General features: G+C 41.2%; 1 protein-coding gene across 1 annotated transcript in view; it reads left to right on the top strand.

Moving 5' to 3' along the window:
- Kcnb2 (potassium voltage-gated channel subfamily B member 2) overlaps positions 1–22,978 on the top strand; it is a 419,439-nt gene that overhangs the window by 15,133 nt on the left and 381,328 nt on the right. The window contains exon 2 of the mRNA XM_029533359.1: positions 12,509–13,176. Coding sequence (XP_029389219.1) covers positions 12,598–13,176 — 579 coding nt within the window. The 5' untranslated portion in view covers positions 12,509–12,597. The remainder of the gene's footprint in view (positions 1–12,508; positions 13,177–22,978) is intronic.

The following is a 22,978-nucleotide window of genomic DNA, read 5'->3' as shown; positions in this document are numbered from 1 at the left end:
TATATATATATATATATATATATATATATATATAGTGTGTGTGTGTGTGTGTGTATCTATGTGTGAAGAGTGATACAAAAGACACTAGATGTCTACCTCTGTCCTATATACAGACACACACACAAAATACATACAGAAACACATAAATACACAGACAAATACAGAGAAATGTAAATTCACAAAATACATAGACACACACAGAGACACATACACACAGACACACTTACATACACACACAGAGACACACATGGAGTCACATACACACACAGAGAGAGAGAGAGAGAGAGAGAGAGAGAGAGAGAGAGAGAGAGAGAGAAACAGAGAGAGAGAGACAGAGAGACAGAAAGACAGAGAGACAGAGAGAGAGACCATCTGGATTTCTACCATTCAGAGAAAATCCTCAACATCCTATAAAGCTGGAAAATGAACTCTGGATTCAGATAATGCTGGGCGTGGGGGATTCCTGCAACCAACATTTACCATTTGTGTCATTTTGTATAGGAAGTTTGCCTTTCTGAAAGTCAATCTGTTAGCAACAATACTAATGCTCATCCCAACACAGGCTAAAACTAAAGGCACCTCACCATCAGAATTAAGTGGAACGAACTCGGGGCTGCAGAGGATGATCACAGAGTATTTGTGAGATGGCAACAATGATAATTATTAGCAAAGTTCACACATCAAATGAAATCATAACTTGGGCTCAGTTTCAGATGCAGCTCCAAGAACATCCCACCTTCTAGGAAATGTAAATTTTCCTTATGGACATTGAAATTTTAAGCTGAAATCAAATCCAAATTAAGTCTCTGAATCTCATTGCCATATCTATTTTACACTCTCATGCTCTCGTGTTGTGAGCCTCAGTGCACGAGGTTTTCTGAGAAGACACAGCATGCTTTAAGGTTTTGTCATCACCAAATCTGGTGTACCAGACTTTCCTTGAGGGGAAATAATGGGGAAAGGCATCATATCACATAAGCATTGCAAGCAGGAAGAACATCCCTGAGTAACCAAGTGCCTCCTCTCAATTTTTTGAGCAATTTCCCTGGGTGTAGACAACAATTCCCTCTTTTACTTTTCTTGCTTTTGAAATTATTTATTTCAAGACTGTATTATCTGGTACAGATCAAATGAACTCAGGACTTCAATCAGTTCATCTGTGGTCCCTAATTTTCCCATCTAGAAAGTCTAGACTATGGAAGGAAAAGTCTAGAAACTGTTGATGGGAATTGTCAGGTTTGTTTTCTAATTCTCTATTGTTTCCATATTTTTTTTAGGTTATGCTAAATTGTTATTGCTGGCAGGAATTAACACCCCAAGGGTCATAGGTGTGAGGAGATCATCCTGTCCATCTGCATTCTATCCTTTCAATTAACTGTTTGTCATTATCGTAGAACCCTAGAGCTTGTACAACAGAGACACCTGACAGTTAGGACAGTTGACAGGAATACGGAATACGTAAACACTACCATATACAGATGATGCTTAAAAATGATGCTTAATGATCTGCCCTGATGCTGAGAATGGACAGAAAATACTATTCACAAGGGACAGAGACACAGTAGTGCTTATACTTCAAGGGTCTCTTCACTTTACTAACTGATGATGAAGAAGAAGAAGGGGGAGGAGGAGGAGGAGGAGGAGGGGGGAGGGGGAGGAGAAGGGGGAAGAGGAAGGAGGAGGAGAAGAAGATAATAATAATAATAATAATAATAATAATAATAATACCACCAAGCATTCTGATGCTTAAATTCTGTCCATTAATATGATTTTCCTTCCATAGTAGAATCAGGGACATACCAACTTTCAATCAGAAAGACAAAAAAAGAGGGCTCAAGGCAAACCAGAGGATGATCAGTTAGAGAGGGGAGAAGAGAAGGGGAATAAAGAAAGGAGAGAGGAGGATGGAGACAGAAGAGGGAGAAAGGGAAGGATAGAAGGGAAGGAGGAAGGAAGGAAGGAAGGAAGGAAGGAAGGAAGGAAGGAAGGAAGGAAGGAAGGAAGGAAGGAAGGAGACAGGAAGATGGAAGGGGGGAGGGAAGGGGACAGAGAGAGAGGGGGGAGAGAGAGGAGAGAGAGAAAGAGAAAGAGAAAGAAGAGAAAGAGAAAGAGAAGAAAGAGAAAGAGAAGAAAGAGAAAGAGAAAGAGAAGAAAGAGAAAGAGAAAGAGGAGAAAGAGAAAGAGGGAGGGAGGCAATCTGCCTGGCTTCTATGACTTTGCTGTTTCCCTAAGAGAGTGTGGAGACACAATATTAGTCCATTGTTAGCTCTTTTGTTGTTGTTGTTGTTGTTGTTGTTGTTATTTGCTGTTGTTGTATCATTGTATCATGCCCGTCTACCATCACTGGATTTAAGTTCCATGATGTAATCAGTGGTCTGAAGCAGAGTGGTTCCTCATAAATATTTGCCGACAGTTGAAGAAGAAAGAACTCTAAATGATCTTCAGAAGGATACAAGAAAAGCATTGTAATAGATAAATCAAATTGATACCTCCCTGAGCCAGGGGTTGTTGCTTTGATATCTTATAAGGGTTTTCCAGGAAGAGAATTGCAAAAGAACAATTCATGCAGGGGGGAGTCATACTGGATTGGAGAAATGGCAGATACTATAAGGTATCTGAAATGAAAGAAAATGACTTTTTTTTATTGTGAATGTGAACCTTCATAGGTCACTAAATTTATTTTTTAATTAGATATTTTCTTCATTTACACTTCAAATGTTATCCCATTTCCTAGTTTCATCTCTGAAAATCCCATATACCCCACCCCTGCTCCTCAACCCACCCACTCCCACTTCCTGGCCCTGGCATTCCCCTATACAGTGGCATATAATCTTTATAAGACCAAGGGCCTCTCCTCCCATTGATATATGACTAGGCCATTCTCTGCTACATATGCAGCTAGAGATACAAGCTCTGGGGGTACTGGTTAGTTCATATTTTTATTCCTCCTATAGGGTTGCAGGCCCGTTCAGCTCCTTGGGTACTTTCTCTAGCTCCTTCATAGGGGACTCTGTGCTCCATCCAATAGATGACTGTGAGCATCCACTTCTGTATTTGCCAGGCACTGGCAGAGCCTCACAGGAAACAGCTTTATCAGGGTCCTGTCAGCAAAATCTTGTTGGCATATGCAATAGTGTCTGGGTTTGGTGGTTGTATATGGGATGGACCCCCAGGTGGGGCAGTCTCTGAATGGTCCTTCCTTCAGTCTCAGCTTTGAACTTTGTCTCTGTAACTCCTTCCATGGGTATTTTGTTCCCAATTTTAAGAAGGAACAAAGTATCCATACTTTTGTCTTCCTTCTTCTTGAGTTTCATGTATTTTGCAAATTGCATCTTGGGTATTCTAAGTTTCTGAGCTAATATTCACTTATCAATGAGTACATATCATGTGTGTTCTTTTGTGATTGGGTTACCTCACTCAGGATTATATCCTCTAGATCCATCCATTTGCCCTAAGAATTTCATAAATTCATTGTTTTTAATAGCTGAGTAGTACTCCTCAACAGAAGAATGGATACAGAAAATGTGATATATTTACACAATGGAGTACTGTTCAGAAAATGACTTTTAAGATAACTAAATACAAAATTTAATGTGATAACCACTGTTGATATAAACTAAAGATACCTGGCTCTAAGAAGTCTTAATATTGGAGAACTGTTGTATACATTTAAGGTGGCCAGAGGGACATAGAATATCAGAGGTAAGTCGATACCTTGAGGAAAGATGAGGGGGGAAGTGCTGTACAGGTGTTTTTGTGGTGGGGAAAGAATGGCATGAGTGCTGGCTCGTTCTGTGTGTCAAGTTGATATAAGCTGGAGTTATCACAGAGGAAATTGAGATCAATGAAAAAATGTAAGGCATTTTCTCAATTAGTGATCAGTTGGTGAGGGCTCAGCCCATTGTGGGTGGTCCCATCCCTGGGCTGGTAGTCCTGCGTTCTATAAGAAAGCAAGCTGAGCAAGCCAGGCGAAGCAATTGAATAAGCAGCACCCCTTCCCAGCCTCTGCATCAGCGCCTGCCTCCAAGTTCCTGCCCTGTGTGAGTTCCAGTCCTGACCTCCTCTGGTGATGAACAGCAGTGTGGAAGTGTGAGCTGTAAACCCTTTCCTTCCCAACTTGCTTCATGGTCATGATGTTTATGCAGGAATACAAACCCTGACTAACTCAGCATGTAAACACAAATGAAAGAAGATTCTAGGACTTTGAGAGAGGTCAATAGGTTGAAAGATGTGTGGGAGAAACAGAGAGCTGAGTAGAGTTGGGTGTTGTGGACTTTGTGCCTTTATTCTGAGAGCTTGGAACCTTGAGAAGCACCTTTGACAAAAAAGAACCCCGAGCTGCTGGGGGCTAGGTCTGAAGTAGGCAGAGTCACTTGGAGAGGTTCCAAACGGAAAAAAGTGGTCATCATAGAGACTGGACTGAGAAGCAGAGGAAAAATTCCCCTCTCTGTTTGGCTACAGTCATTGCCCTTCTTTTAAAAGAACATTAAATAAAATGCAGTTTGTAATTTCTTGCTTCAATATTTTGACATGAGAGTAGCTCTTCAAAACTCTCACTAATAGTTTCAACGGCAAAGCATGGAAGCCTATGATCGGCAGACACTTGTCTCATCAAGGACAGGTCTGGGTTCTAGTTCAGCGCCACAGGGGCCATGTAATGTCAGCTTAGTCATATGACCTAATTAGAGCTCAGAGTTAAAAGTTTTAAAAAAGGGAGCATATCTGAGCTCTCTTCTGACATATCCTTCATTCTCGTCTCCAAACACAGGCATGTATTCAAGCGTGTTGTAATGTCTAAGCCCAGGCATGTATTCAAGTGTGTTGAAGCATGTTGTAATGCTTGTGTTTGAAGGGATAGAAAGAAGGCTTCTTGCTGAAGAGAACTCACTGCTCTTCTAAAGACCTGAGTTCAGTACCCAGCATTCCATGTAGATGACTCACAAAGTGCTGTAATTACGCCCCCAGGGGATCTGATACACTCTGGCTCCAGAGGGCCACATGGACACATACATACACCCACGGAAATACCCCCCCCCAGAAACATACACACACAAAATAAAAAAAAATTCAGAAAAATATAGTTACTTGGGCCTTAAAAGAGCTATAGTCTATGTTATGTGCTGGACTCCGGAAAGTATGGAAAGGAACATATTGTATACTTACTAATAACAGGGCCCAACTGAGACATATTACCTCTGCAAAAAACATATTCCTGAAAGTTTTAGATTCATCATCATATGATTAGAAACTATTTAAGGAGCCTAACATCATGTTCAAATTCTATCCAAATTTCATAAATATTTTTAAATTTGGTTTCATGGAGGCTAATTTGCTTCATGCCAAACATCCAACTGGAGCATGGAATGTAAGCCAGTCGCACCATCCAGACAGAACCCCAGGTTGTAACTGTAGCTTGTGATTTTGCTTTCAAAAGATCTGTGAGGCCCATTGCTTACCATGCCTTCCAGGGCTCTCAGCATCTCTGTTAGTTATTTTCTGTTTTTCTCACCCCCTCTCATCTTTGTTTTTTTCCCCTTTACTCCATCATGACTCTGGAAATACCTTTATAAAAAGAGACATTTGAAATAACACACATCAGGTTACAGAATAAAGGCATGCTCTCCATCACAAGACTAACCTCTCTACTTGAATGGGCAGGGACTACTTTGAAGGTTGAACTTTATGGCGTATATAAAAAATTATGAAAAAACAAGATGGCAGTGATTTGAAAGAGAACAAGGAAGAGTATATGGGAAGGTTCAGGGGTAGCAAAGGAAAGGGGAAATAATTTAATTACTTTATAATCTCAAAAAATAAAAGAAATATTTTTTTAAAGAAGCACTAAAAAGACCATTGGTCTGAAAGTAAGTCTAGAGCCTTTATGCTCTAAATATAGCAAACACACACATAAGTGGTCTAATTCTTTAAATACTTTTGTATTCTAGTGAAGAAAATGGTGTCTAAATAAAATAGTTTATTTATAGATTTGGGGACGTCTGTGTTATTGAAGAATGCTCATATTTCATCTTCTTTAATACCTATCTTTCCCTTCTGACGGCGGCACAGCGCATCCTGTGACCACAGAAGGCAAAGCTTTTGGGATCTATTTGAGTGCATCTAAAAAAAGCATTTCTTGTACCAAGGATAAAAGTTCTAGGTGTTTTTTTAAAACTGAAGAGTAAATAGTTGTGCTAAAACTAAGGGTCATATGACATGAGTGGCCTTTGTTTGCAGAAAAGAGTTGGAACCCTGAGCTCAGACCACAACAGCATCTCAGTCCTTACTGGAGCCTGCCTTGCAGAGAGGATCCAGGCACTTTGGAATTCAGTAGTATTACTGGTTTGCTCAATTTTCTTAGAATTCTTGAAAGGTTCCAGGAGCTCTGCATAAAATGTCTTGACATAAGAAGTTTCATGGATTTTTAAATTGTTAGTTATTTTAAATTTCTTTCACTTTTTCGTTTTAAAAGATTTTAGTAGGGAGTTGATTTTTTTTTTAATGATTTCACTGTCATCTAACAGTTACTGTGTCTTTCTCTCTAGATAGCAACCACAGATAATCTTTGTGGCTTTCTGAGATAGAAAAAAAAAAAACACTACAAAAATCTACTCTTTGGTACATACATTAAATTTTAAGAAGCAGCTGCAGAGCTAGATATGGATCTTCAAGACTTAAAGGTCTCAAAGCTATTTGTTTGCACATACCTGGGGTCATGGAGTAGCCACATACAAGTGAAAGGATGTATCAGTGAACCCTTTAGAGACACTTGCTTTGTGTTTGAAGAATCACACACGTGACTTACCCTGCCTGGTGACACCAAGGAAGTGTCACGTGTATGACATAATGCTAGTATTTTTGAGTCTGCAGGGGGAAAAAAAGAAAAAAAAGAAAACCTCCTCCTGAAACCTGGAGCCTGAAGCTGTAATTACGACGCTACGATCAGAAAGTTGTGTTTTGTCAGCTTTGGCCCTGGACGGGTGGCAGCATAATTCCACACTGCTGCTGGGAGCAGGGTGCAGCTGTGCAAGCTTCAGGGTTTGTTGTTGTTTACTGTTTAAAGAGTCGCTCTCTTCTCAGACTGGTGAGGAGATGCTGAGTCTGGTTGTGCTGGCCGACTGCTCTGCTGTAGGCTTTACATTTAGTCAATTCAGTCAGGACAAAATACCAACTGCCAAAAGAAAATACCCACTGCAATTTCCTACCTGACATTAGTGTATGCCCTCATTTGTAACTGGTCATTTACATAATACATTGATACATTACATAATTTACATACATTTACATAATACAATGATATATTACATACATAAATTCTACAGTTACTTAACACCTATAGTTTAAGTATTGAATCATTGCATTTGATATTTGATTTATATACAAGTTGAATTATATGATTGATTAATTTTATGGGGCAAAATTATTATAATTGGCACAATTTCACATATAAGATTATATGTGAGAAAATGCAGTAGTATGCCCTCTTTCATTACTAAAATTAAAAACGTAAATTTTATAAACACTCTAGAGTGATAAGACACAATTCCTAACCCTGAGGAAATTGACAGATTCATTATTAGAAGTAAAATTAACACAGCAGAAAAGAACGTAGGTTAAAAGTGCAATGTTACAGGATAGAAAATTAACCAAAAACTAAATAAAGTGAAGGAAACTTTTATGATATTCAGAATATAGTCTTGTCTAAGCCATGATAAAAGCTGAAGAGTTCTTAACGTGAAATATACAAACCTCCTTCTATTAGGAAGCTGGAACTGGGAGAAAACGTCTTCATTGATTTGGAGATGGTCTGAGTTTATTCCTATTTAAAGTAAACATGGAGACTGAAGGGAGGATGGAAAGGGCCACAGCAAAAAGAGCAAATGAGTGTTACAGAATGTGAGAGAATCATAGATGAGGAAATGCCATTGTCTGTGGACAAGGAAACCACAGTGCAGTCAGACAGGTCAAATGCAGAAAGCTCTGCCCAAGCAGAAGTGGGTGTTATAGCCCTTGCACACCCTTCTATGGAAAGCAACTTGGGGCAGTCACAGTAGCATGTGTTGGAGGCTGATGCAGGAAGGGCTTCTTGAGATGATATTCAGGAGTCTGAGAGTAGAACGGAAAACACAGTGACAGCTGGTTAGTCAGGGAGAAAGAGTATGAAATATTATCAGGGAGGGGCTTTGGTAACTCAAGAATAAGGCAAGGACTAGGCTCAGTCCCCAACACCTGAAAAATGATATCAGCTTGGTTTGCATATTTTTGTTTCTTTCCAAGTAGGACATGGTATCTTCACCTTGGAGGGGAGGTGATATTAAAAGAAGTTATAAAAACAACTTGGGGAGGTAACGCAAATTAAAAAATAATATTCTCTGGTTTTGTGGTTATTTCCCAGATTGTTGGAATGGAATGACGTCGTGGACATACATATTAGGAAGAGAGCGATGGAATGGAAGCAGGACTATAACTTGTAGGGTGGAGGAGACAGGGGAGAGGAAATCCAAAGGCAAGAGGGGCGATCCATAGGCTTATAGACACAATGGCTCAGTAACTTTTCAAGGTTTGGTTGTCAACGCTGATACTTCCAGAATTATTGGCTTATCTTGAAAGCTTTTTTTGACTCTCTGAACACTGCTCAGGATTCTGTAGCGACTAAAGAACTGATGTCTTTGTTTATCAGAAAATAAGCAGAACGTTCTGCCAAAGGTGAATGATGAAATCGTTCAGTGTGACGTCCTAAGGAAATCAACTCAACAGGGCTCTCGCCCTCATTGCTCTCAGCTCTTGTCACTTTGAACGGAAGGCATTGAATTTCAGTCTGTCTTTTTTTGTGGGATCTGTAATCCACACTGGATTTCTTATAATAGAACATTCTTGATCAGTGAAGAAGACATTTTGAAATCTAAACCTTCTGACCTCCCTTTGCTTTTTGCTGAAATACCCTTTGAAAAGGGAGATTCTGTATGTCATGGGCATGAAACTACTTAAGACAAATGGTATCCTGCTGGTGATGCTGCTGCAGCATTTGGTCTCCGTAATCATGTTACAAGATGACAGGTCTCGCTCTGCCCTTGATCACACGTAGGAAATGTTTCTATCAGACTCAGGTTGAAGTTCTCTCTCTTTATCATAGACCTCATACATAGGGTAGTTAATTAAAGCACTGTTTATCTTAGGCAGATGGCATGATATTCCAAAAAGAGTAGATGCACTTTATGCTTGCTTGCATTTGTGATTGCTGTTCATGGTTGTGGATTGGACATCCCCAGAGGGAGAGAACCTTAGCTGAACAATAGTCTTCGTCAGATTAGCCTATGAGCAGGCCTGCAGGGGGTTTCTTCATCACTGATTGCTGGAGGAGAGCCTACCCCACTGTAGAGAGTGCCACCCTACATTATAAAAGGAAGCTAACTGAACAGGAGCAATGCATACTCATGCATTCAGTTAGTAAGCAGCATGCTTCCATGATTTTTGCTTCAGTACCTACTTCCAGGTTTCTGCTCAGGTCCTTGCCCTGGATTCCCTCAGTGATGGACTATGATGTGGGAGTATAAGCCAAATAAGCCCTTCTTTCCAAGTTGCTTTTGGTTCATGTTTTATCACAGCAACACAGAAGCAAAGTAAAACAGTATCCGAGTTCTAAGCAGTCTGGCCTTACTGCCTGCTGTTCATGTGAAGTGGTCAGACTCTGAGGGTGGGGTTGGTATTAACAGGGTGCATGGGGGCGGGGTTGGTATTAACAGGGTGCATGGGGCGGGGTTGGTATTAACAGGGTGCATGGGGGCGGGGTTGGTATTAACAGGGTGCATGGGGGCGGGGTTGGTATTAACAGGGCGCGTCCAGACGGTAGAGGGACATCTAGGTTCGCCACTGGAAATGCTCTGTCTCTAATATTTTCATGTAATTTTGTGTGATCTTGATGTTGCTGTTCATTCCATATATATATATATATATATATATATATATATATATATATATAAAATATGTGTGTGTGTGTGTCAGTAAGATGCCAAATCCAAATGTGAACACAGATAACAGTGTCAACACAGTGTAGTCAACACAGTGTATACATTATTTGAAGATTCAATTCTCAAAAGAGAAAAAGGATGAGACCATGAGACCCATAAGCCCAGGTCTTAGAAGGCCAAAAGATATACTAGCATTTATTTAAGAAACATGAATATCCTTTTTTTCATTCATTTTCCTTCACTGGTGGAAAATGAAACCTCAGGAAGATCTGTGAATGTTTTTATTTTATTTAGATGTATTTTCTTGGAATGAGGTCTTTACACAGATTAGATATTATTCTGTTTTCTATAAAGGAGGATTTCAAACCCAAACAACTCTAGCAATAATTATAGTCCCTTTTCACTTTGTGAAATGGACATTTTTAAAAATCAGATATGAGGTAGAGGTGTGTGTGTGTGTGTGTGTGTGTGTGTGTGATGTGTGCACTGCATGTATGTGTGTGTGTACTTAAAACAGTCCTATAGTTATAACTCCCAATTCAAATATACTCATTGCTCACGTCTAAAATGCTTCTTATATAGTCTATCAACTGTTTCTTCAGAAGACAAATATATACTCATTTGGCAGGATACTTGGCCTGCAGATGGAGAAATAAATTTAAATTACAGGTGGAGAATCCTAGGTTTGTAGGAACTACCATGCATATTACAAGAAAGTTCTAGTCATAAGGACCTTTGGGATCTAAAAGTTCATCACTTCCATCCCAGCCACTGGGTGTGAAACATGACATTTAACATTAAAAAGGATTCTGTGGGCTGCTCAAAACTCTGTAATCTCCTACCAAAAACACTCAGAAAATATGAACCCCAAAGATTCCTGCTGCTTCAGATGATAATAGAGACCAACAGGGAAAGAACTGACATGTTGTCAGTTCTAAAACAGCGCCCAATGAAAAAGAGATATAAACCAAAAGAAGGCAAACTACTAACATACACTAACATACTACATACGTGTACAGCATGTACCCATGGCTCAATGAGCCCCAAAACTTCACTTATAAATTTTTCTGACTCTTTAATGCCTTATGGAAAACAAGGAATCAACTCAATATTTAAATGCATTAAATCTCTCCACTGTGTAGGAACAGTACTTAGTGACAAGGGCATAAAATAAAGAAGGATGGGCTTGCTCTTGGGAACTTGCAGTATATTATGGGAAGATACTGTGATCATAACATTATGAAAGGCAAGAGATACAGTTTCTTGAACCCAGAGGGATATGTCATATGGAAGACCTTCTGGAGGGGGCAACATCTGGCCCAAGTTTTGAAGGGTAAGATATGGTTGATCAAAGGAAAATGGAAAAGGCAGAGGTCCCACCAGGATCCGCTGTGGATAAGCCAAACGCTGGAGCACTGGGGTGTGCATTATGCAGTTGTTGCAGCACAAAAGTGTAGTCCCCTTTATCCACCTTCATTTTTTATGGTTTTAGTTAACCGCGGTCTAACAAGATCCTAAAATAGTACGTGGAAATTAGCAACTCCTTAGTTTTAAATAACTTTTACTATAGTATATTATTGTAAAAGTCTATTTTATTATTAGCTGTTATTAGTTTATCACTGAACTTAATTTAAAAATTAAAATGCAAAATATGTATATATATTTATATATGAAAATAATAGATGATATAGCTCTCTGTATATGTCTCTCTCTCTCTCTCTCTCTCTCTCTCTCTCTCTCTCTCTCTCACCCTCACACACACACACACACACACACACACACACACACACACATTTTGAAGTTCCCCCACTGTGTCTGGTCTCCAGACAGTATCTTGAATGGAAAGGTAAGGCGGAGAGGACCTGGTAGAACTGACTAAGGTTATGACTAGGTTTCACTTCCAGCAACAAGGGCCTTTGAAGGGTTAAGGTCACAAGGTCAAATGTATATCTTGGTAGAGGAGTTTTATATGTGGTGAGTGGTTTTCAGATGGTCAACATGAGAAGTCGAGACAATTTTAATGGCTACTGGAGTGACACATACAAGGCAGGCTAGGGATCTGGCTCTGTGCCTTGGTCCTGGGGTCTCTGTAATTGCAGAAGATGTGTAAGCAGTTTCTGGGAGATATAAATGGTCAGACCCTGCAGTTGCATGAAGATGCAAGGCTCAGGTGCTCTCAGGCTCTGGGCTGGGTAACTGGGGTAGGTATGACCTTGAGGAAGATCATCCACCAGAACAGGACCTGACTGGATAGTTGGAGGCACAGGCAGTATAACTTGGCCAGGGCTTTCTCTTTGAGGCCTTCATCAGCACCTGCAGTTTTTGAGCAATTCCAGAAAGAGGACTAAGGTGACATAATTGGTCTTTTCACCAATGCACACTCAGCTCCCTCCGTGAACTTCATTATGGTGCTTTCAGTGTCTTATTACTCACAACTTAGGTATGCCATTACAAAATAAATGACCGTTAATAACTTACCTGGTTGTGACAGGCAGTCCTGTGGGAGCAATGTGAATAAGCAAACGTTGTTGCTTTTTTTCCAGCTGATGTGGCGATGCCTGTTCCAGAGGAATCCAGCTTCAGGTGACTTCCTTTCTAAGGACTCTAGCTCTGTGGCTCTGTCCAGTTCAAAATGGCAGAAAAGGCACCCCCTGGCTTGAACAGAAAGACATCCAGGTCAACACTTTCTCTTCCCCCGGAACCTGTGGACATTATCCGAAGCAAAACATGCTCTCGGAGAGTTAAGATCAATGTCGGGGGCCTTAACCACGAAGTCCTGTGGAGAACTCTGGACAGGCTTCCCAGGACACGCCTGGGGAAGCTCCGAGACTGTAACACTCACGAGAGTCTCCTGGAGGTGTGCGATGACTACAACCTTAACGAGAATGAGTATTTTTTCGACCGACATCCTGGAGCCTTTACATCTATTCTAAACTTCTACCGGACAGGGAAGCTCCATATGATGGAAGAAATGTGTGCGCTCTCTTTTGGCCAAGAGCTTGATTATTGGGGCATCGATGAGATCTACCTAGAGTCCTGCTGCCAAGCCAGATACCATCAGAAGAAAGAGCAGATGAACGAAGAACTGAGGAGGGAGGCGGAGACCATGCGTGAGCGTGAGGGTGAGGAGTTTGATAACACCTGCTGCCCGGAGAAAAGGAAGAAACTTTGGGACTTGCTGGAGAAACCTAACTCGTCCGTGGCTGCAAAGGTATGAACGCATGGTGCTGAGTCATCTGTGTAGCCAGAAAGGGTGTAGCTCAGTGAGTGTCATTTTCTTCGCTGCTTTGGTAAAACAGAACAAACCATGGCCTCACAGATAATGTGAAAGTCCTTCCCAGTTTCATAGGTAGGCAGATGTAGTCATTCTTCCTGTGTGATGCCGTAAAATGGTGTTAGTCTGTGGGAATTATTGTCTGTATGGACAGACCTGGATCACAGAGGAGAGCGCTGATTTCCATAAGTTACCACAAGGTGTGGTGGCGTGGCAGAAGAAGCCGTAACTGGGAGTCTTGTAGACATGGACATGAGCATCATCTTTGGTCAAGAAGGTGCTGCAAAAGTAGCAGAAGTGACTACGGCCTGATTCAGTGGTAGTGCGGAGAAGAGAACATAGTCCCGAAAATGGAGGGGGCATATGCTAGAGCAGGGAACCAGGGGCGGTATAAGGCGTGGGTATGCGCGGACACACACACACACACACACACACACACACACACGGAATATTACCATGTCTCAGAGTTTATGAGGTGTTTGCTTAAAATGAAGGCAAATTCAGGTTTTTCTTTGTGCTTGCATAGACAGCCAAATCTGAGTTAGTTTTCTGTCACTGACTTTTATGTTTGATTATAATGCATGATTCTGTTTGTCTAATTTTATCTAGAGTCTCAAGGGTGAACAAAAGACAGATTTCCGTGCCACATATTCAATTATATCTTTCAGTATGAGCAATACATGAAACATCATCAATTGTCCTTGACTGCAGGAGTTCAGTAGCATCTATGGTTCATTCCTGAATGATGACATGGACATCAGAGGAGGTTTTCTGATGATATCTTTATTTCCAAATTTCTTCCCTTTATAAACACTAGTGGCTAAGGAAGTATAATAATAGAACATAGGAGATTTTGACCAGTAGCGAAGATTCTACAGGATCAGGTGCAGCATAAATAATAAAGGCAGCTGATACAGATGACGAATGTGGTGTGATGGTGATGGGTTTATCTGCATGGGTTTCCAGTTGACTTCCATTGGCATTTTACTTTCTGGGCAGGATGGCACTTTAAATAAGAAAAACTGTGTTTCCTTCATACACATTGAGGAAATGTCTTTGCAGCAAATAGACAACCTCAGTAGTTTCTTCTTTTCTTTTATCTTTTTTTTTTGGGGGGGGGAGTGATGGGAGACCTCAGTTTGCTCTTGGTCGTCCTGTGTTTAGGAAGCAGTTTGTCATCCACTGGGCTCAGTTGGGAAGGCTGGTGTTTCCCTGGTGGTAAGTGTTCAGTTACATATTTGAGCTCCTGTTGAAAATATGGAATGGATTTTGAATGTGAGTAAAATAGACTCTAGATTTAAGTGAACATTGTGAAAGTTAAGAATTAACTTTCTACAAAAGACTTTCAGCAACAGAGGAACTAATTATCATTATGCCAAAAGTTCCAGGAAGAGTTTAACCAATTATGAAAAGTTAATCAGGTAAATAAAGAAGACTTGAACTTAATATGATTTATTTGATCATAACATTAGCATATTTCATAGCATAGAAAATATTTCAAATATGTTTTTTTCCTTCTTTAAGATTTTTTTGCTAATGCTAGGATAGGGTCATAACAGTTTTTCAGACAAGGGAGTGTATTTGACTTCTAAAGTTTAGAAGCAGTAACGAGTCCTTTATCTCTAAGTAAATGATACTAATAATGGCTTATTGTAGTATACAATATGATTATTTAAGCTTGCTTTATAGATATGTGCTTATAACAATAAATAAAAACAATAAGTCTTTCACATTTTTATATTGTTATGAATAGCAACTTTGTGTCCACATTATTGATAGGGAGTAACTTTGAAACTGTAAGGACTGTCATAAAGCATTGACATTTATTCCAGTGTCCACATCTTCTCTCTATTTCAGTGGAACTGTTATGGAAATGTTTATGTCTGCTTCTATACTATTTTAATGAAAAGTGTTCCTCTTTCACCTGAGCTTTGAAGCTTTTAACAAGCTCTGCATGATGTTCAATGTAAACTGATGTCTTCTTCCACACTCTTCATGAGCAATAAAACCTGATAGCTTTGTAGATGGATTCTGAGGGATAAGAGTGTGTGAAGAGTGTTGCATGGATTAAGAACACGTAGTTGTGTAACATCTGCAGTGAAGTGACACTCCAGTCCTCATGATGTATTTAGGTTCTGAATATATCAGGATTCCTCATGTGCATGAAATTGTGTTGTGTGAAAGCTTGGGGAATCACTCAGTGTTCTTAGGGGCAGAGCAGGCAGAGCAGGCAGAGCAGGCAGAGCAGGCAGAGCAGGCAGAGCAGGCAGAGGAGCAGGCAGAGCAGGCAGAGGAAGCAGAGGAGGCAGAGGAGGCAGAGCAGGCAGAGCAGGCAGAGGAAGCAGAGGAGCAGGCAGAGCAGGCAGAGCAGGCAGAGGAGCAGGCAGAGCAGGCAGAGGAAGCAGAGGAGGCAGAGGAGGCAGAGGAGGCAGAGGAGGCAGAGGAGCAGGCAGAGCAGTCAGAGGAGGCAGAGGAGGCAGAGGAGCAGGCAGAGCAGGCAGAGCAGGCAGAGGAGCAGGCAGAGCAGGCAGAGGAGCAGGCAGAGCAGGCAGAGCAGGCAGAGCAGGCAGAGGAGCAGGCAGAGCAGGCAGAGCAGGCAGAGCAGGCAGAGCAGGCAGAGCAGGCAGAGCAGGCAGANGCAGAGCAGGCAGAGCAGGCAGAGCAGGCAGAGCAGGCAGAGCAGGCAGAGCAGGCAGAGCAGGCAGAGCAGGCAGCTCTCTTGGGTCTGGTGGGTCCGTCCTTACTTCCTTTCTGCTCCTTGCTGCTTGGCTGCACTCTTGTTCCATGTGCACTGTGCCTTTACAGTTCCCACCTTCCCCAAATTCAAAGATTTATCCTTTTATCTCTAGAATTTCACACCAATGAAAGTGCCAGGGTTTTTTTTCCTCCTTTGATTTTTCTATATTTTCTAATTTATCTGTAATATTTTTTTGTAATAAAGTATAGTTAGGCATGGTGTTACACGGCTATAATCCTAGTTGTTAGGATGAAGAGACAGGAAAATTGCTGGTGGATAAATCAGCCTAGGAAGTATATCTAGTTTCAGGGAAGCCTATGCTACGTTCTGAGACGGAGATTATTTGCCATTACAGCCATACTCCTTGTGAGGCAGGAAAACTTCTGGTCAGATAATTCAAAATAAGTTAAGACATCTTCTTGCTGATATCGACTAATATTCAATAATTGAGTAGCAATTACTCAGCCGTGGTGTGTGCACGCACTACGATGCACATTCTCACTCCTGACTGGCTATACTTTATACGCGGGTAAGATCCTGGCAGTAACAGTTTGAATCTTAGGGAACAGGTTCTCCATTGTCACCTAATGAGCAACTTTACCATTTAAGTCTCAGATGTATTAGAACAACAAAGACAGAGAGGGCATAAGAACAATGTCTCCTTGAATTGTCTATGTTTGACAAATTAGCTTGTATATGTATGCATAGATACAGTGAACCATCATTACAGTTTTCATAAAATATGGAAGGTATTGTAGAAACAGTCTCTCTGGGCCCCAGGCATGGTTCAGTGCTAAGCACTGGTCAGACATGGGTGTCTGATTTTAACACCACAGCTGAAGGGAAATGCCTTTGTCAGTTCTTGATGGTATGTTATGACCTATGGTCTGGTATTGCAGCCTAAGTTTATGTTTGTTAGATGGATTTTATCTTTTTTCAATCCTGTCACTTTATCTTAGTACCTATATTTACCTTCATGTTGAGAAACTGTATGGAGTTAAAATTATATGCTGCTTGCAAATGTTGGAGTCCAGCCTCGTGGGCCTGTAAAATGACTGGGACACCTGTCTGAATACATGCGACAGGAGATTACTGGCTCTGCTATCCTTTCATATGGCTGTGGAAGGCCAAGGGCCAGGATTAACCCAATGCCAGTTTACTGGGCAGTAGCTTGGAATTAGATTTGAGCCTGTAACTCTTCCAGGCTGGAGCCATTTAGTCTTTTTTCAGATTCAGAGCATTTTTCTCTCTTTATTTGACCTTTTCCAAGGGAGCTACAATAGCTATTTCCTATAAATATCCCTGACAGGGACTTAAATCTAAGAGATGTTTTGAAGCTTTGAGGGAAAGTGGGTGCTGTCTCCTGTAGAGCCCCCAGGCTTGAGCTGGAGAACAGAGACACACAGGTGCCTACATTCTGAAGTAGAGTCCTCACTGGATACCACACAAGGCCACACTCTGAATGTCTGAAAACAGCCATGAACTAAGGACATCAGCTCAGCGTCCAGCCTGCCCAGAGACTACGGCATAGCCTCAGCCTGCACATAGCTGGAAATGGCTGCAGACCAGTGCCTGCAGTGGGCTCAGCTCAGACTGAGGCCACATAGGGAAAATGAGCTTGAGGCAGCCCCGAACTGATAAGAGCAAGATGCAGAAATGCTTTTTTCTATTCAATGGAACCAGACACGGAGAGCCACCCAGCAGCTTGTCAGACATGGCATGGAGTCAAGGGTAGGTCCTAGATCTTGTCTGAATCCTGTTGAGTCCCATCATTTGCATAACTACCCACCTCATACACTTTCCCTACTACTGTTGAGATTGTCTTTCTTCCCCTTTCCCTCCTCACCCTTCAGGTCCTGCTCCCGACCCCCACCCTTCCCACCCTCCTAGTCCCCTATTAGTCTTCCCTCTCCTTCTTCCTCCTCTTCCTGTGTCCTTCATCAGCAGCCTCATTTTCATGACGGATTCTTTATCCTCCTCCACACTCACCTTCCTCCTCCTCCTCCCTCATATCCACTCATTTCTTCTTTCCTTAGCAAATGGTTGTATAGCTTAAGGAAAGTGGGAGCGATGAACTGGGAAAATGCTTTTCAACATGTTTTTATTAATAACCACCTGAAGAGAAAAGATAAATTTTCCCCAAGGAAAAGGAAGAAACCAAATGACAAAGAATTAGATGGAGTAACACTTTTGAGATAGAATGGAGCTCAAACTACTACAAATGGTCATTTTGTCTAGGTCTCCTCAGGCTTTCCCTTTAGTGTCCCCCTCTACCCCCTTGCAAGGGTTATTGTTTCCACTGAAGTTGCAGGACCCCTGGAAAAGGAGATGATACTGAGCCCCTGTCTTTGACCTCTTCTCTCCATCCTGTGCATGGCCATCATGGCTAGCAGGGCCCAGCACAGTACCTAAAGCAATCCTGGACCTCCTACTCCTTGGATACCCAGGGTCAATGTCCAGAGCTTTCCACCATTGGGTTACTCTGTATGCAATAATTCCTTTAAAAACATACCATCCCGAGCCAGGCGTGGTGGCACACGCCTTTAATCCCAGCAATCGGCGATTAGAGCACATGACTTTAATCCCAGCGATCGGGAGGCAGAGGCAGGTGGATTTCTGAGTTCAAGGCCAGCCTGGTCTACAGAGCGAGTTCCAGGACAGCCAGGGCTACACAGAGAAACCCTGTCTCGAAAAACAAAAAACAAACAAACAAACAAAAAAGTCCCTTATACCACTGTATTATTGTGTGGTCCTTTTTTGTTTGTTTGTTTGTTTTTGTTTTTGTTTTTTGAGACAGGGTTTCTCTGTATAGACCTGGCTGTCCTGGAACTCGCTCTGTAGACCAGGCTGGCTTCCAACTCAGAAATGCGCCTGCCTCTGCCTCCCAAGTGCTGGGATTAAAGGCATGCGCCACCACTGCCAGGCTAGTGTGTGGTCCTTTAAAGTCATGGAAATAGTAAAGGAAAATACATCAAAAGCAACAAACCCCCCTTTGAGCTTATCAAAGAGAAAGAATATATAGCATTCTCATTCTTTTTAGAGTATGTTGATCAATTATTCTAATGCTTTGAATGAAAAGGGTACTAGAAGAGAGCCATAGGTGATTTCTGTTCAGTTCAAGAACTGTCCGATGTTGACTCGTAGGTGTCTATACAGAGCCAAGCTCTGCCTATGATACTCTCCATTTAACTGTGTGATGCTTCCCCTGTGATCAAAGCTCAGTGACAATAACTATTTGCACAATGAATGGACTCATGTGAGATGACTGATACAATGTGAGCTCACACAGAAATCTGCCTGTATCCATGCATGTTTGTGATGTATGCTGGTCTGTAATTCAGTGTGAGCCGACACACGGAGAAGTCTGCCTGCACTCATGCATGTGTGAGACATGTGCTGGTCTGTAAGACGTGTGCTGGTCTGTAAGACGGGCTTACCTAGGATTGACAGTTGGCTAAGCACCACACCAGTGGCTTGCTTTGATGTGCCTCAGTTTCCTTTCTCCATGTCTTTCTGAATCCACATCTCTCCTTTCCTGTCTTCATTCATAGTGTTCAAATAAAGCCAGTCTGCGTTCTTTGCTACCACAGTGTAAGAGTTCAATGGTGCCAACAGAAGATGGAGATGTACACATGGCCAGGATGTGGAGGTGAAACTTGGAGGGTGATGCTTTTATTAAAAACAGATAGACTAACATATCTGGTTTGGCTTAGAAAAGAGACAGTTATACTGACTTATAATATAATATAGATATAGAAGTTAATTGACCTAGACCTGAACATGGGAAAATGTGATTTTGAATGTCACTGGTTTGTCCCTTTTAATGATCCACTTACTCATTGTAGGAAGAACTTACCCTCTGGCTTTAGTAAATATTTCTTAAGGACCCAAAAGAAGAATCATTCTTAATGGAGACACCATCTATGTGCAGGCTTGAACTGATTTTTTCTGATAAAACATGCTTTCAAAAATAATTAATGAAGTCAATTCTAGAATTATTACTTGAATGAAAAGTCTATCCCAATGAACTCATAACTCTATAGAAGTGAAACAGCTGACAAAGTATAATTTATAAGGTAGAATGTTATTTAGAGTATTGGTTTAGCATTAGTGATTTCACTTCATTGGAGAGTAAATGCAGAGTCCCTTGACAGTCAACAGTTTTCATGTGCTGAGTCATTAATTTGAACTATATGTAATGTAAATTGAGCTTGAGCACCCCGTGAGCAAGCAAAGCAGCTGGCCTCACAGTTTAAGCTGGTTTGGGGTTTTCTCCTCCTAGTATAGATTAAATATATGTTTAATATTATATATGATAGGAACAATTATATAGAGATTTATAAATATCTCATGGTATATTTATCATTAGGAATAGTCTAGAAAGCCATAGTAACATGCTTGCAATCCTAGAACTTGAGAGATTGAGGAAAGATTACCCAGGCTCCATAATGAGATAGTGCTTCAAAATAAAGAAATCAGCATTAAGTTGGATACACTTGCACTCTAGGTAGTCCAAGGTATGGCAGGGGCTTTTTCACACGCAGTCAGCCTTGAAATTACTCTTGCTTACCAGCAGCCTGAAATGCAGAGATGCCCGTAGGTCTCAACACCATGCATGCTCATACAGCATGTGGGCCTTGGAAATGAGCTGCACTTCCTCTATCCATCAGCAACATATACCACTTCCTCCTTCTTTCTCATTCCCTATGTCTCCTGAGCTATAGCTGAAGGAGGTTTTTTTTATCTTAAAATCAGAATTTAAGGACATGAGGGGATCTTCTGTGAATGCCGTGCTACCCCAACTTCAGACATAACATTCTAGAATGAAGGCAGCAGTTGGTCATCGGTGGACAGAGAACTACAGTGATGAACAGAGATGGATTGTGGGAATGAGGAAGAGGAAGATGTTTGCTTTCCTCTCGCTGACAATTATCCAGTAGGCACTAAGATCTGGCATCCTAATCATCCCATACTTGGCACCAATGTACTGTTCATATTTGACCATGTATGTTTCTATATTTAAGTTGACTTCTTATAAAATACATAAATGAAGTGGATGTTCCTTGCCCTCTTTCTCTTATAGTTTCTCTTTTAGTTTCTATTACCCCAAAGCAAAGAAGGTCATTTGGACATCCCCATGGCACATCATTGAAGTAGATACATCTATCTCCACGTGCATATACTCTGCCTCTTCTCCATTCAAACATGTCATGGTATGAAGAACTCCCCTGCAGGGAAATGCGGTGAACTGGGACATCTATTCATTGATTTAGTGTGGATTTGACTTTGTCATCCAAATGAAAGATTTGGCCGTTCAGAACATGACCTCCTGTGATAATCTGATCGAGCATGAAAATCAAGGAAGAGTGCTCCAATGTCCAAGAATAGAAAGATGAAGTGTTTTTATTAGTCTCCCGGGATCTTGTTTCAGGGTGTTAGAGGTCATTCTTACCCTGAGTGTCACCATTTAACTTGTATCCCATTGAGTCACTATTGATGCAACCACAAGTGTTGAATGACACTCTAAATAGATGTCACTCAAGCCTATACCACAGCAGTGCATACCAAGGACAACCAAGTGATCTTAGCGCAGCATCCTTTCCTGCATCCTACCTCAAGATATTTGCATACAAGAGGAAGGACTTCTGACCACTGCTATAACTAAATCAATATAAAACCTGGAGTACAGCTATGGATATTGAACCACAGTTGTCCTAGCTGGTGACATCCAACCTACGTCCTCAACTGAATTTTCAGTTAGGAACTTCTTTTTTAATATTGAAATTTAGCTTACATTTCCAAGTTCATTCTTCTCTCCCTTTACAGAGTTGTCTGGGGTTGTCTGACTTGAGCTTCAGTGTCAGACGAGTGTGTGGTTCCAACCAGAATTTGACTGGATTAAGAAGTAAATCAGTGCCACTTTCTATGCTGCAGCGCAGCACTGTGACCAGGTTGGTGACCAGGTTGGTGACCAGGTTGGTGACCAGGTTTGACTGATTGGCTTCATTCACACAGTGACCGGGAGCTTTGCTTTGTGAAGCCAGCAGAGAGTCTGCATGGTACCTTTGAGGTGAGGAATCCATTACATTTCATCACATGTTTTGGTTTACAAGCAGACAGACTTCAGTAAGTAATGTTGCTTTTCAATGGTACCACACATGGGGTGAACTGCATACACAAAGCAAGAAGATAAGACAAAGTAGGCTAGAGAGCAGGAAACCACGCACTTGCCATTTCACATTTGCTCTCTAAAAAGCCAATTCATTTTGTTGTGCTTTTTAAATTAATTCTGCAGGTGTAAAAATTATTGTATTACATAAGTAAAGTAATTGCATTATGAGTAACATTACAATTGAGAACAAAAATCTGCTCTTTTAGCACTGGTCCTTATTTTTCAATCTCTAGCACAGGAGCCATTACAAATATTTCAAACCCCACAGAATGTTTATAATTAGTCATCACACACATCTTCTCCTTCCCTAAACTCAGAGAACTGCTTGGATGGGCATATGTTAACAATGTAGCAGGTACATTAATGTTCCCCAAAGGAAAAAGAATGCTTTGATTTCTTTTCTGTACTTTAAAATGAATGAGTTTGAAGATGGGGTAACAAGTCTGGACTGTTTATGAGCCACTCTGACCTGCCTGTCAGCGGGGCCTCTGGGCCTCTTCCAGCGTAGAAGATGTTGGCCAAGGCACCTTATTGCCACAGCCGAAGATTTGGAATATATCTTAATGTTTTATTTCAATATATCCTTAAGTAAAAATAGACCTGAATTATTTCCTCAGACTTGTGTTTTCTCTCTGCGTGAGTAGGCTCACCTCATCTCTACTCTTCTTTAAGAATATCTTCCAAATAAAAGGAAATCTGTTCCTCATCCTTGTCTATATACAGCTCTTCAACCCTGAACCCTAGGGCCTTCCTCTTCTGAGACTCTTTAACTTAATATGTGTGCTATTAAACGAATTACTGCTTTTCCATCTCATTTCTTTGGCTCTTGT

Source organism: Mus pahari, chromosome 22 (assembly GCF_900095145.1).
Source record: "Mus pahari chromosome 22, PAHARI_EIJ_v1.1, whole genome shotgun sequence".
Taxonomy (NCBI): domain Eukaryota; kingdom Metazoa; phylum Chordata; class Mammalia; order Rodentia; family Muridae; genus Mus; species Mus pahari.
Note: the sequence above shows the minus strand (reverse complement) of the source record. Positions and strands in the feature narration are given on the sequence as shown.